This window comes from Cavenderia fasciculata, assembly GCF_000203815.1.
Source record: "Cavenderia fasciculata unplaced genomic scaffold Scf_Dfasci-G-b-205a01.r1-3, whole genome shotgun sequence".
In the NCBI taxonomy this organism is placed as follows: domain Eukaryota; phylum Evosea; class Eumycetozoa; order Acytosteliales; family Cavenderiaceae; genus Cavenderia; species Cavenderia fasciculata.
In genome coordinates this window covers 705,953-721,402 of record NW_004457737.1, presented here as the reverse complement: position 1 = coordinate 721,402, position 15,450 = coordinate 705,953, and the positions used below count along the sequence as shown (strand labels likewise).

Here is a 15,450-nt window from a genome sequence, read left to right as displayed (position 1 = left end):
TTTTTTTTTACCAATTAAATTATTAAATTAATATGGTTGAACGGGTTGGGGAGGGGGTTTGATAGATGATGATGATGATTTGGATTGATAATATTAATCAACTTTTTGTAAAACTAGGCAAGTTCTTGATGGAATGTAAACCTTGAGTGAATGGGTGCGATCATGCCATGGAACAGCTTCAGTGAAATGGGGAGTGGTTCCGATACGACAAAAACCTCCAAACTCTTCTCTGTCTGAATCCAAAACATTGGCATACTTGCCACTCGAGCCACTACCAACACGATAATCTGAGAAACTCTTGAATGGATGGAAATTGAATACAAAAATAAGTCCTGCTCTTTCAAATACAATCACCTTGTCATCTTCATGTTTACATGATATAAATGCCTAAAAAAATAAATAAATGAAAATAAATAATAAATTAATACATTTATCATTTAAAATATATTTTTTTTCTTTTTTTTTTTCATACTTGAGAATCAATTAACCATTTAGTTTTATCTTCCAATTGATTCATTGCAATATCGAAATTACGAAGTTGGTGATAACGAAGTAATTTATCACGGTGTAAATCCCAACGACGTCTGGCGTGATGATAGGATTCATTGTTGCCAGCTCTTGGGAAATCAACCCATTCAGGATGACCAAATTCATTTCCCATAAAGTTGAGATAACCATCACCACCAAGAGCAGATGTGATCAATCTAATCATCTTGTGTAGTGACATGCCACGAGAAATGATGGGTGTGATGGGACTGGTGGTCGACATTTGATCATACATCTCCTTGTCCATCAACCAAAAGGCAAGTGTCTTGTCACCGACCAACGACTGATCATGTGACTCTGCATAAGAGATGTTTCTTTCCTTGTAACGACGATTTGAAAGCATATGGGAAATGGTTGCCATACTCCACTCCTCATCCTTTGTCTTTACCAATTCAATCCATTTGTCTGGAATACCCATACCCAATCTATAATCAAATCCATATCCTCCCTCTGCAATTGGACGACAAAGACATGCCATACCAGTTACCTCTTCTGCAATTGTTATAATATTTGGATTTAATTCTTTTAATAATGTATTTGCCTAAAAAATAAAAATAGAAAATAAATTAATAAATTAATTAATAATAAATAAATAAATATATATATTTGTTTTACTACTTACAAGAGATAAATAATATAAACCATCTTCATCAACAGCAGGACCAAAATAATCATCATAGGAACAAGCAGGAGCTAAACCGTGATGATAATAAATCATAGAGGTGACACCATCGAATCTGAAACCATCGAAATGATATTTATCTACAAAGAAACGGAGATTGGAAAGGAGGAAACGAAGTACTTCCCAATTGGAGTAATTGAATAGTCTGCTATCCCAAACATCGTGGTTGCCACGTCCTCCCGAGTGAAAGTAGTGGTGATCGGAACCATCCAATTGGTTGAGACCGTCGAGAACATTCTTTGAAGCGTGACTGTGAACAACGTCCAAAAACACGAGCAGACCCATTTCGTGGGCAGCATCAATCATCTCCATCAACTCTTCAGGTGTACCAAAACGACTGCTAATGGCGAAAAAGTTGGTGACTTGGTAACCAAACGATGCATAGTAGGCGTGCTCCATGATAGCCATCAACTGGACGCAGTTGTAACCCAACTCTTTGATCTGTGGTAACACGGTCTCTCTAAACTTTTTGTAGGATGAGATCTCTGGGTTCTCACTCGACATGCCAACATGAGCCTCATAGATACGCAAGCCGGCGGCTGGAGGGGCAGGTGACTTGTGCTTGAATGTATACTTTTGAGCTGGGTTCCAAAATACACCGTCAAACACTGGATTGTCTTTGGTTTGCTCGACTCTATGGATCCAGGCTGGAATACGGTAGTCCCAATTACCGTTTTGCAACTTTACATATATCTTTATCTTGGAGCCGTGTGGAATGGCACATTTACCATCCTCTGTATTCTTTAAAAATATATACCATCTACCATATTCATCTCTTTCAAGTGGATGACTTTCTTTATTCCATCCATCTAAAAATTAAAAAATTAAAAAATAATTTAAAAAAATAAATAAATAAGTATTTGTATTGTAAAAGTAAAACTTCTTCTTTTTAATCTTCGTTATCTTGTCTTATCTTTCTTTATCTTTTTTTTTGTATACATACTAAAATCACCAACCAAAGTTACACCATGAGCAGATGGTAACCATTCACGATAATGTACACCTTCATTTGTGATATTGAAACCAAAGAATTTGTAACCTTCTGCAAATGCCTTTAATCCACCTTCCTTTTCTTTAAATTGGTTGACCATGTAATCGATATGTGAGTGTCTTCTTTGAAGTGTCTGTGCATATGGTTCTAACCATGGGTCGTCTGATATGACTTTAGTACCATCAGTTGCTTTACTAAAATCTATAGATCATCATAGCAATGAACAACAAACAAGTTAGTATTAATGTGACGATGATGTTTAATCTTGTTGTTATTTACCTTTTGTCATTGTATTGTTAACTCTGTGCTAATTGTAAAAAAAGAAAAGACAAGATAACAATCACCTTCAATCAATTACTATTATTTGATTACAGTGAGGGGAAGGTTTCAAAAAAAAAAGAAATTAAAATATTAAAAAATTTCATTTTTATTCCTTTTTCGGCGTGTGATTAGACAACAACCATCCAATGAGGGTTTCCCAAAAAATGTGTGAACTTCACTCAGGTCGTGGAAAAAATATCTTTTTTTTTTATAATTATCCCAAAGGTGTGCAAAGGGAACGACAAGAGTACCCTGAACAATCAAGTAACTCAGTAAACTTTAACTTATTGGGTTAAGATAGATACCTCTCTAGGCCTAGTAAAAAAAAAAAGAAAAGAAATAAAGAAAGACTATTTGTTTGTTTGTTTGTTTTGTGTATTGTAATGAATAGTATATAAACTATTATAGTGTACAGCTTTGTTCTTAATTTTATTAATTAATTGGTTGTGGTTGGCTCTTGCAAGCAAACAGAGGAGTTGTGAATATGAATATATGATATGGATGATATAAGGTGATGGGTAGGTGGGTGGGTGAGGTGATGGGGTTATTTGTACAAAGGTTAAACATTGTCAAGACTGTAGATGTTGATGGATGAATAAACTAACTGGTAACTATAGTTTACTTGTTGTTGTTGATCATGGTCTCCATGTAACCATAGTTGGTACCTCCAGATTCGGCAATCATGATTTCAGTGTTGGTGTAGTCCTTGAAACATCTGGCGATTGGGATCGATGGCATTTGACAGGCTTCATGGTTTTGACCGGCATCAGTGTTGAAATCAATGTGGTAGAATTGAACAGTTGGGAACTTTGCAACCCACTTGTTGACATGTGGTGCAATGATGGCACAGGCTGGACATGGGTAACCAGTAAGGTAGAATACAATCAATTGGGTCGGATTAGCATTGACCAATAAAGTTTGGACTTGAGCATATCTAGTGAAATTTAGAAAAAATTAAAAAATTTTCAAAAAAGTGTAGAGAACGCATGTACTAGTTAGTAAGATGGAGTAATATATCTGAGGGTTTATCTGTATTATACATACGTGGTGAGGACACCGAAACCAGTTGGAGTTGGGATGGACATTGTTATATGGGGGATTAATTAGATTAAAAGATATGTGGATTGTTGTGTGTTTGTGTGTTTGTTTGATTGAGATAAATCTCTTGGATATATATATATATTTAATACTTTGTTTTTGATGATGGAAATGAGAATGACCCGCTCATTGCTTTTAAAGGTGTTGAAGAGGCTAAAGGGCGGCCCTTTCCCCCACGCGCAAAAAAGAATAATTCGAAATTGTGATTTTTAAAGGAATTACCAAATCGGGATGTTGCTCCCTCTCTACCAACGAGAGATTTGCAAAAAAGTCAATTTGGTACTGCGCGCGGCCTCTTCGCTCACAGAAGGAGCCAATCTTTGCAGGTGGGTGTTGTCTGTTTTTAAAACGGGAAGGTAGTTTGATCGAAGAGTGAGTTTTCTGATGCCCTAAATCGCAATCGCAATGAGTGAAAAACTATGGTAGTGTCGGGATTGGTTACTATTTGATTGATTTGTTGATTGCGCACAGGGGGGGATAACTGAAACTAGTTACCTACTCTCCTGACAGCAGCAGTGCAAAGAATCATTTTCAAGGTTCCAACCAAAAATTGTACACTCCTCCTTCATCTGTATCCACTACATCGTCGTTCATCCCAACCAACAACAGAGCGTATGTATCAAAGAAACAAGTTGAGAGATGATGATGGGGCTATAGGGATGCATTATGATAGATCGGGGGGTGGATAACTTGGTGATTCGAAATCTGAACTGGAAATTCAGGTGGGTTGGGTTTGCAACCCCCTCCTCTGTCACAAAACCAGGACAATATCGAGCAACCTATAGGATGCGATGAGTTATGTGATTGGTTGCATCGAACACAAGACACACTTATAGATTAATGGGCTCCCTCACCACTTGAAACCAAGAACCAGCGAGTATGAACAGACAACAATAAAACACAAGTAGTTTGTTTTGTCTATGACATGAAGAATCTTTGCGAATGGGGGAGACAATCAAGGAATCAATCATTAAAGATAGAGAGGAGCGAAAGGAGGGGGTGTGTCGAGCGGGCTGTGAGCGATAATATCAAGCAACCAACCCCTATGCTTGACGTAGCCCAAGTGCTTGGCACCCGTGAACCACCACAGCACCATAAAAAATCCGTCATCACGCCAAAAAACAAATTATTTTAGTGTCAAGCGTTTTTGAACACAAAATCTAATGACTCGCAAAACGCCAATCATAGGATATTTCTAAACGCACTTGATTTGTCAAGCTCGTGAAGACCATGGTTTAAGATTTTAGGTTTTATGCAAAGAGAGGGGAGGAGGGACCTGTGCGTGTAAGTTGGGAAAAGAAAAAAGGGTTTATTGTCTCTATTAATATGGCAAGCTTGCATTCTTTTTGTTCTGACGGGTTAGGGTTGGTCGTCGTGATCAAATGAATGAATGAAATTGATGAATGTTTTTTTGGTATTGGTCATTGGTTGGCTCGTTGATTGAATTGATATGAGTGGATGAATGAATGAATGAATGATGAAATCATCTTTTTGTTGTTGTTATTTGTTGTTATTTGTTGTTGTTATTGTCGATTACCCAATTAAGCCAAAACCAAACCTTGGATATGCCTAAATAATTATTAATGCTTGCTTTTTATATATCTATATATATCTATCACTAAGTGGCTCTAAAATTCTTTTGTTTGTATCTGTCTAAATCAGAAATGTCTTCTTTGCTGACACGTACACTCCAACGTCTAAAGGAATGATTTTTGATCTTAAAGTTGACAACCAACGCTACACCAATAGCAGACAACACGATGCCACCAACAACTGATGTCGCAATGATGATCATCTTTTGCTTGGAGACTGTACCTTCTTTGCTCTCTTCTTGCTCGCCATTTTTGTCATACTTTAACAAAAGAGCAAAACTTGAAAAGTGTGTTGTCTTGGTCTCAAGAATACCGTTGAGTCGAGGTGTAATTGTAAATGGTGTACATTCCCATTCATTATTAGAATTGATAAATGCCAAACATATAGCATCCAAGTCCTAAAGAAAGATAAAAAGGTATAAGTTTAAGTTGTATAAAACGTATTTTCAAAAAGGAAACTCGGCGCGCAGTGCATGAATTGGTTTTTTTTTGTTTGAACTTACATGTTTGAAATCTGCACCTAAATTATAATACAAAGATACAGTATTATTTTGGAAATTCCAATGTTTAAAGAAGGTTTTAGTTGTTGCTAAATTAAAATAGAGATAGAGAAAAACAAAAAAACAAATAGTTAATAATTTGAGGGGAAACATTTGTTTTGGATTTTGTTTACCATTATAAAGTTGTAATTTTAAAGGAGGGGAAATGATATGATTAAAATAACTAAAATCTGATCTAATTTTTGAACCATTTACTTGGAGTGCAAGAGAGTCGGCCATGGAACTGTATTGGACCAATTGGATTGTGGAGGGGAGTAGGCCGCTTGGAATGACCAAATGGGAATTACTCTTGATTTCTAGTTCAGAGTTGGCTTGTGACCAAATGGCAGCATTGGATCGGTGTTCAGCATAAACGTCCGAGTTAGACTTTATGAAACGTGTCGAGAAGGGGAGGGGAACGGAGCCGTAGAGGTCACATTGGTCGAGCGTGTCGACACATGCCTGACTGCCAAGACATTGGATCTGGCCAACATTGCAGCCATAGTATGGCGAACAGAGGGTGGTGGCGTTGAGACATGATTGAGGACACTCTTGTGTTATGAGGGTACAAGCCTCGCACACGGCACCGATGGGGGCGCAGTACCCAGAACAACGTAAGGGGAGGTTGGGCGGACACGCGGGGTATGGGTCGCACTCGTTGATATCTTCAACGCACTTGCCGTCCCAACAAAATAGTGTCTTGTTTTCGGCTTGACTCGAGTCGAGTAGACCGGCTATGCCCAACTGGGCAGCAGTTGAGTAGATTTGGTTGTCGAAAGGGGAACAAGCTAGGCCACCATAGTGGTTGCATTGTTCGAGCGACATGCAAGCACGGATGGCAAAGCAAAAGACATTGTCGCCGTCACATATGTTGGTGATGGGGTTGGCTTGCTTGTTGTAGGTGTCGTCCCAGAGTCGGAGAGCCAAAGTCTGGCTGCCGCAGAAGCTGAGGCCGCCCATGAAACGCTGGCTTGTGCCGCTGAGGAACTGACCGATCAGGTTGAGCTTATAACGTTGTGTGGGAATGGGCTGGTAGAGCGTGCTGGTGATCCCATTGCACTGGATGGCGCCGTCGTCCGACACGATTGAAGAGATTTGGATGGTCTCGTAGGCATTGCTCGACTTGATGAGCGCATAGTAAATGTTGAATGCCAACGTTGTTGTGAGCGGGTCGTCAAAGTAGACCTTGGACACATTGTCCAATTGCAACACACCAAAAGGCGATACACCCAAGTCTGGAGCGATCTGGTTAATGACAAACGTGCTGTTGGTTCTAAAATTGATGGTCGAGTTGACAACACGTGTCACATTGTACGACAAATCCCAAACAGAGTTGGTCACATTGATAGCACCACCCTGTAGATCCATGTCATAAATGGTCAGACCAAAGTCGGTAAAAAGTAGTGTCGTACGAGGACTAGTGGTGAGTTTACCAAAAAAGTTGTATTTCCCTGTCATTGTTCCCCTTAGATACTCGGTTGATGGCACTAAAATAGGCAGCACCGTCGAAAAGACTCTGCTGTTATAGACGGTTGTACGGAGCACCCATGTCGGCAACGGCATACCCGATGCCTTGAGCACATTACCAGGGTGAATAAAAACACCGCAAAATTGAGGATTATAACTTTGAGTAGTGATACGTCCGCCCTTGAAAATCGACTCTCCATCACCCAAATAATTGTACAAGCCAATTAAATTCACCGAATTAACGATCAATCCACTTGAATTATTCATTTCAATAATTGTATCATATAATGTTGAATTGGCTGTCATTTCTATTGTTATACTAATAAAATTAAATTAAAAATGTAAATACAATTATTATTTAAATAATTAATTAATTTGATTTTCTATCTTACTTTTCAAGATAAATAGTTGAAATTTCAAAGGAACCGTTAAAAGAACCAATGAGAGATGCAATGGTGATGTTGAGATTGGATGTCGATTTGATGGCACAATCGTATCGGGTGGTGATGCTAGAGGTTGGTGAAATGTAAATGTTGGTGGTGTTTAGGATGATGGTGGCATTGACCAGATTGAGATTCTCATTGTTTCCCAATACAAATGGATCGTTGATTACCTGTACCGTGTCAGATATATCTAATCCATTGACTACTGTTAGAGGAGACAACACTGATGTGCTGCTATATAATATAAATACAACCAATAATGGTATTAATAGGATTTGTTGTATAGTTGTTGTCATTATTATTTATTTTATTTTTTTGTTGATGATGATGATGATTTGCCTGATTATTTTTGAAAATGTTGCCTTGGTGGGTGTGGTGAAGATGGAAGAGGGGAAAGTGTTTTGAATATGATGGTGATGGTACGGTCTATAGATCTATCTAATATATCTAATATATATATCTAATAATATATATATCTATCTACACTACTACACGAGTCTCTTATTATTCTTTGAATAAACACACATGTGCTATGTTATGTTAATGTGGGGGGTTGGTGTGTCAGAGTAAGTTGTTGAGTGTGAGCGATGAGTAATGAGTGGCTCGATCGAACGATGACCAGCAAAGATGATGGTATGGTAGTAGTGCTACAAATAAATAAAAATAAGATAAGATGCGGTAAGATAAAATTGCAACAACAACAAAAAAGGGTCAAAGGGAGGATGATGAGAAAAAGAATCAGAGGAGGATGACCGTAATCAAACAAAACCGAACAGTTCACAAGAAACTTTTTTTTTGTAATTAGATGGGGAAGGAGTTGTTTTGATTTATGCGTCGCCTCGCCCAAAAAAAAGCACCCATGCGCCGCTCTAAATCAGGTAAAAAAAGGGTCTAGATATTTCACAATTTCTGGTTTTTTGGTAATCGTTCACGTGTGTGTATATCCGATCCTCGCACTGATCTGGATAGCCTTCCAATACTTTTAATTACTACTCTCGATATTGAGTGAGATGGAACCAAAACCTCTTTTTTATTCATTGTATTCAAGCTATCCTCAAGACTGCTACACCCCACCACTGCTTCATCTATTATCTGCCACAACAACAATGACAAATTCGTTGAATACAGAAAAAAAAATAGTAACAGTACTGCCAACCAATCAAGAATATTCCATCTTTGTCATAGTCAATAATTAAAAATAGGTTACACCCTTTTTTGGATATTTGTGTGTTTTGGTTAGGTGTAGATTTAAGGGTGAAAGATATTATTAAATTATTTACTTTGAATTAATTAGGGTGACCATTTTGATTGATTTGGACTGGGTGGAGTGGTGATCATATTTAATCTCATCAGATTAAAATCATATTCAATCAATCCATCAAGTATGAAATGGAGTCATTGTAGAAAATTAATTAAAAATGATAATGTGTCTTGGAGAAAAAAAAAAAAAAAACCGAGTCGGTCGTTTTCTTCCTCCAATATACCTTTTTTCGTCTTGTACATTACTTTTATTACATTACACACAACATTCTTTTATCTATTTTTATTGTTTAAAAAGAGAGAGAGATAAATAGAGATAGAAAATGGATATATCAGTCATTACAGATAACGGCCTTTTAAAGGGTAAGTTTGTTTGCAAAGTTCATTTCATTTTATATAGATATACTAACTACATATCTTATCTATCTATATAACTATCAATCAATGTATTGTAATCTATCTATATTTAGTCTACAATTTACACAAAAAGAAACCAATTGCATTATTTGGTAAAATGAAACAAGCACCAGAGGAAGTTGTAACTGCTTCATTTGCATGGGATCAAAAACATGTAAGCATGATACGATCGATGAAATGTATATACATATATTTAAATTTAATTTGTTTCTATTTTTATAGATACTTCAAGGATTTAAATCAGGACAATTAGATTATTGGTCATTTGAAAGAGGAACGATTAAAGCAGAGGAAGAAGGACAAGAAGAACAAGATATTTGTACGGGTAGTGTAGTTAGAACACTCAACTATGCCGAACAAATCAAAGGTGTGTGTCCAATGATCAACGGTAGATTAGCAGTTGGTAATATCAGAGGTAGAATCGATGTCAGAAAGTTTGATATTGAAACGGGTGCCGCTGAAGAATTGGTCACCTTCAACACTAGTCAAAACAACCTCTACTGTATGCGTTCAGACCCATTGATCGAAACCAACGTTGCAGTGGGTATGAAAGAGATGGAAGTGTCTCTGTACAACGTAGAGACACAACAAAGAGTATGGAATGCACGTAACTTGAAAAACGACTTTTTGGGTCTCCGTGTTCCCATCTGGACCACTTCTATGGATTTCCATAGTCGTGATAAATTGGCTGTTGGTACCGGTCAAGCTCAAGTAAGACTATATGATTGTCGTACACATAAATCTCAAACATCATTTAACACTGTCTTGGGCAAGAGTCCAATCTATGCAATTAAAACTACTACATTAAATGAACAGTATGTCATAAACAAATCAAATAATACATTACATTACATCACATACTCTGTATCAACATACTTATAATATTATCTTATCTTCTTATTTTTTAGTATATTGATTGCTGGAGATGGGTCTGGTCAAGTTGGAGAATACGATTTGAGAACAGGTAGACTCTCTGGAAAATATGCAGGTGCTACTGGTGGAATTAGATCGATTGATATCCATCCAACTTTACCATTGGTCGCTGTTGCAGGTTTAGATAGACACGTTAGAATTTATAATTTAAAGAATAGAACTTTAATTAATAAGGTAAAATATAAATATATATATATTATATTATATATATATATAAATAACTGTCAAATGCATATTTACTAACAATATTGATTGATTTATTGATTATTTTTAGTTGTATATGAAACAAAAAATTACAAGTGTATTATTCTCTTCAGAAGAACCTCCAAGACCAAAATCATCTGTATCATCTAAAGATGTAAAGAGAAAGAGAGTTGAAAAGACAAAGAGAGAAGATCGTGATGATGATGAAGAAGACGAAGAAGATGAAGATGAAGAAGAGGATGAAGAGGAACAAGGAGAAGTAGACTTTTTCAATAATGGTGAAATCAAGGAAGATAGTGATGATGAAGATCTCATTGATTCAGATGAATTGGATGAAGATGAAAAGGGCGAGCGTATGGTCAACGCCTATTTTGTTGAAAGTCAAGATTTGGATATTCCCGATACCCAAGTTGGAGACAATGAAGCTGCCAACCTATGGAAGAGTTTAGATAAAAATTCAAAGTTACCACCTGGATACATAGCTCCAGAACCTAAAAATATCAACAAAAAGAATAATAATAAGAATAATAAGAAAAATACACAAGATAAAAAGAAACCATCAACATCAACAACTGCAGCAACACCAAAATCTCCATCTCCAGCAGCAGCAGCACCAAAATCTAAACCTGCTGCCAAGGCTCCAACTACCACTACTACTACTTCCACTTCTACCACTTCACCTGCACCAAAGAAAAAGATTGCAGTTTCAGCTTTAAAGAAATTAAAGAAATAAATCAAATAAGTATGTAGCTAGATATATTTATATTTTAAATTAATTAATAGTAGTACAAAGGTAGTAGGGATGGACTATGTTCCATTTTATTTAAATGATTCCATATATATTTTATATTTATATTTAATTGTCAGGACTAAGATGTTCATGATCAGGATTACCTTCTCTCAACATATTGATGGTATGTCCAATAGTAAGAGCTTGATTATAAATATTACGTAGACATTCCTTACGTCTGAGGAAACCTTTGAATAATTTAATACTATTGTCCTTCATCTTTACCTCTGCACATGCACCCTTGCCTGGCAAGAATTTAAACATCTTGACCTTGTTCAATGCAACTATATCCTTGATTGGCATTGTAATTGTATTTTCGACTGTTTTCAATAGACCAAGATGTAATTCAAAACATAAATAATATGGTGTAATATGTAATGATCCAGCTTGGAATACATCATTGGTACAACTATATGAAATAATAGAAAACTCTCCTTTTGGAAGACCAAACTTTTCACAAAATGCTTTATCTTCATCACCTGATGTCATTGATCTAAAAATATAATAAATACATTAATATTAATATATATTAATAATTATTATCATCTATATATTTACCTTATATTTTGAACAGCGGCCATTTGATCATTTGATTTTTGTTGCATTGCATCATTTGATTTCTGTACCAATGATCTATATTTATCAATTGCTAATTCCAACTATAATAATAAAGAAGATTAATATATAATAATAATAGACACCAATAATAGAGTAGTATTGTACGTACTCTCGTGACAGTAGCTTGTATTCTAGTATTCTCTTCTTTTAATTGTGCATTTTCAGTATATAGTAATCTACGATCTTGATTCAATATTTCAATATCTATTTGTTTGTGTAGAGAAACAGATAAATAAAGAGTGTGAGTATTGAATTAATTCGATGATATTCGTTGTAGTTGTCGTTGCAGTTGTGTGTTTCGCAGCATACCTAATTTTAGTTGTGAAATCTCATTTTGATATGCAAGTACTTGGTCTGATGACATTCTATAACTAACTAACTACTAACCAACTAAACTATCTGTTGTTGTTTGTTTGTTATCTATCTATACCTAAAATAATGATACAGCAAAGGTAACATTCATCGTAAATGTGAGAGTAGTGCCACCTTGTGGCGCATGTGATGTCATCGGTGGTGTCAAAAATCTTGTTTTTTTTATCATAACCTCATTGGGACACACAAACAAAGTGGTGACCTTTGCTATGAGAATAGTCTCTTTCTTTCTTTTTAATCATCCGAAAACAATCATATAATGGGCAAGACAGATAAGAAAGAAAGATGATGGGTTGTATCAATGAATGAAAAACAAATAATGGTTTGGTGGTATACAAATATTTGAAACGAGTGCGTGCTTACATACACCCAAGTAATAATGAATGGTTGTTGTATATATTTATATTGGGCTACATTGGTTGGTTATTTCTAACTATAGATATATATAGATATATAGAAAGGATTGATACATAGATAGATTCATTGAATGAGCAGTCCAAGAAAGTATTCAAGAGATAATAATAATAGTAATAGTAATAATAATAATAATAATAATAATGAACAACAAAATTCGATTGGTTTTAGAAAGACTATTGCTCAATCTAATCTTTCTTTATTAAATAATAATAATAATGTATCTTCATCTTCACCTTTATCATCAACAACAACAAATAATAGATCATCATCACCTAAAAGAGGAGGTAGAGGAGGAGGAAGAAGAAAAAGTGTAGCATCAAAAAATAATCCTCTTGAAAGAGTTCAAAAGAATGGTTCATTAATCTATCAGTTATCATTGTCACCAAGGAATAGTAATTATCAAAGAATATTAGAAGGTGATCAACAACAACAATCATCATCACCAAAGATTAGTGATGCAACAACTCTACACATTTTAAATGAGATAAGGAACCATCAACAACAAAAAATATTACAACCACAACCAAATTCACCAGGAATACAAAAAGAACTACAAGTTTATAGTGTAATTAGTGGAGGATTATCAGAGGATGAAGAGGCTGAATTGGATGAATGGAGACAAGATACAAGTTATAATGATTCATCATTCTCTTCATTACCTTCGGTATTGGAGCCAACTAAAAAGTCTGACATTGAAGATGTTGAAATATACAGTCTAGACCTACTCGTTACAAAACCACAACATGCTCTCATCACTACTCTCTATCGATTCCTTAAACATTGTGTCCCTGAAACTCACCATAGTCACAAATACAAAGGTGACAATAGTAATAGTGATACTATTAAAACTTTCTTTTGTGGTATGAAATTAAACAAATGTTATTTGTAACAAATATGTATTAACTGTTTTGTTTTTATTTGTTTAGGATATGAATTAATTGAATTCTTATTAATATCAAAACAAAATTTGATTACAAGACACTATGCAATGGATATAGCAGAATGTATTGGTAAATTACATATCTTTATCAATGCAGATTGGTATGACCAAGACAAGTTTGAAACGTCGCATCATGTCAAGGTGAGACATTTAAACTTTAAAGACAACTCTACCAAATATTCGTTTATCCCCGAGGATATTATAGACGACTACCGATTGTATAATGACTTTTTAAAGGTTAGATTTACACAATACAGGTATTTCCCGTGTATTGAAAACCTGATAAACTTTATCTTTCAAGATAATACCAACATGTCTCTCACTGCTCCACTACCTCCATCTTATTTTGATTGCAGACATATTCATCGTTTCCAATTCCATACTGCCCAAACGGATCTATCTAATTCCAACAGTTCACTGCCTTCATTTATCGATGACAGCGTGGTATCGTTTCCAATGTCTGATGAGGATGGTCGCGAAACTGTAGTATTTAGAAAGAGGTTTGATTTTGGTGATCCTGCAATGGACCAGAGACCTCATTTGGCTGGAAGAAAGTACAGAAAGTTTTTAAAGAGAAAGACGGAACGTGTTGTCATTATCGATAAAATAGCCTATGAATTAGGCCCGGGCAATACGGTTGGGATCGTACCCAACAAGGTAGAGATGAACCAAGACATGTTGGATGGCAACTACTATGAACGAATTGCAAAACATTATCAATGTGTCAAGGTCAATGTGGGAGATTTGTCTTGGTCTCGATTCGTCCCATTTGTCGTGTTTTCAGTGGTACTCTCTACAACTGGAGCTGCGATATGTTGGCGATCAATGCATCGACTCTTGGGTACACCTGCACTCATCTATAAAATATTGGCTGGGTTTGGTGCAGGTCTATGGATCATATCATTTGGTATTGTAGTCTATAGTATCTTGAAATACCATCATACCAAACTAAATGATTTCAAGGATCTAAGTAAAATTTCCTTTTTACCAATTGCTTCAATGTCTTTATTTCAACTTGCCGATCTTGCAAATAATTGGTCTTCAGGTTTATCAAAAACTTTAAATTGGATTGTAAGTTGAATAGAATACAAATATAAATAGAATATAATGATTACTACAATTTATTAATATTTAACTTTCTTTCTTTTTTTATTCTTTAGTCATTTGCAATTCAAGTATTTTCATTTTCAGCATTGATTTATAGAGTTTATAAAAAATGGAGAAACAAACAACCAATTAGATTTACACCAAGTTATTTTTTCAGTGGTACAGGATTCCTGATTGCATCACCAACATTTTATCAACAGTATAGTAATTTTGGATGGGTGTTGTGGGGAGTAGGCACTATTCATTGTGTATACATCTATACATGCATCATCATAGGATACCATCGAAAGGGTCTATTGACTGCAGAGAATATTCCATCGCAGACCATCTTTATAGCCTTTCCATCGTTGTGTTTTAGTGGGTTGGTTAGGATCCTGTCGAGTCTACCAATTGTAGCACGTCTCATCTATGGATTCATCTATGTCGACCTCATTCTCTGTGTCGTGTTGTGTGGTATGATGCTTAAACATCTTCAACGATCACGACAAACCTATTTCCATTTGGGATACTTTGGATTCTCTTTTCCATTGTTGGCTTTTGGTACAGCAAGCTTACTGTACTACCAATACACACCATATGTATCATGCAAGATTGTTTCGATCATCATTGTATCGATTGCAAATTTTATCTATGTTTTAATATTTATCATTGCAATTGTACATGCTTTCAAAAGAAATCTTTTCCTACCTTCTAATTTCCAAATCCCTGTTTAA

At 35.6% G+C, this 15,450-nt stretch overlaps 6 protein-coding genes across 6 annotated transcripts; 2 read left to right on the top strand and 4 right to left on the bottom strand.

Moving 5' to 3' along the window:
• Nucleotides 1-93: 93 nt before the first annotated feature.
• Nucleotides 94-2,508, bottom strand: glgB (1,4-alpha-glucan branching enzyme; the record flags this gene model as incomplete). The annotated part of the gene is made up of 5 exons (XM_004362545.1): nucleotides 94-387; nucleotides 473-1,087; nucleotides 1,169-2,037; nucleotides 2,172-2,420; nucleotides 2,499-2,508. The coding sequence occupies 5 exons, from the start codon at nucleotides 2,506-2,508 to the stop codon at nucleotides 94-96; spliced, it is 2,037 nt and encodes a 678-aa protein (XP_004362602.1).
• A 316-nt stretch (nucleotides 2,509-2,824) lies between these two features.
• Nucleotides 2,825-3,625, bottom strand: DFA_02994 (uncharacterized protein; the record flags this gene model as incomplete). The annotated part of the gene is made up of 3 exons (XM_004362544.1): nucleotides 2,825-2,855; nucleotides 3,163-3,474; nucleotides 3,585-3,625. 3 exons carry the CDS (start codon nucleotides 3,623-3,625, stop codon nucleotides 2,825-2,827), a joined length of 384 nt encoding a protein of 127 aa, XP_004362601.1.
• Nucleotides 3,626-5,256: 1,631 nt separating this feature from the next.
• DFA_02993 (uncharacterized protein) lies at nucleotides 5,257-7,975 on the bottom strand (the record flags this gene model as incomplete). Its single annotated transcript, XM_004362543.1, has 5 exons — nucleotides 5,257-5,628; nucleotides 5,734-5,819; nucleotides 5,904-6,320; nucleotides 6,984-7,555; nucleotides 7,629-7,975. 5 exons carry the CDS (start codon nucleotides 7,973-7,975, stop codon nucleotides 5,257-5,259), a joined length of 1,794 nt encoding a protein of 597 aa, XP_004362600.1.
• A 1,287-nt stretch (nucleotides 7,976-9,262) lies between these two features.
• DFA_02992 (WD40 repeat-containing protein) lies at nucleotides 9,263-11,226 on the top strand (the record flags this gene model as incomplete). The annotated part of the gene is made up of 5 exons (XM_004362542.1): nucleotides 9,263-9,302; nucleotides 9,410-9,510; nucleotides 9,579-10,171; nucleotides 10,265-10,463; nucleotides 10,564-11,226. The coding sequence occupies 5 exons, from the start codon at nucleotides 9,263-9,265 to the stop codon at nucleotides 11,224-11,226; spliced, it is 1,596 nt and encodes a 531-aa protein (XP_004362599.1).
• Nucleotides 11,227-11,349: 123 nt separating this feature from the next.
• On the bottom strand, nucleotides 11,350-12,265 carry DFA_02991 (uncharacterized protein; the record flags this gene model as incomplete). Its single annotated transcript, XM_004362541.1, has 4 exons — nucleotides 11,350-11,776; nucleotides 11,842-11,942; nucleotides 12,011-12,105; nucleotides 12,211-12,265. The coding sequence occupies 4 exons, from the start codon at nucleotides 12,263-12,265 to the stop codon at nucleotides 11,350-11,352; spliced, it is 678 nt and encodes a 225-aa protein (XP_004362598.1).
• Nucleotides 12,266-12,760: 495 nt separating this feature from the next.
• Nucleotides 12,761-15,450, top strand: DFA_02990 (uncharacterized protein; the record flags this gene model as incomplete). Its single annotated transcript, XM_004362540.1, has 4 exons — nucleotides 12,761-13,550; nucleotides 13,617-14,701; nucleotides 14,791-14,941; nucleotides 15,134-15,450. The coding sequence occupies 4 exons, from the start codon at nucleotides 12,761-12,763 to the stop codon at nucleotides 15,448-15,450; spliced, it is 2,343 nt and encodes a 780-aa protein (XP_004362597.1).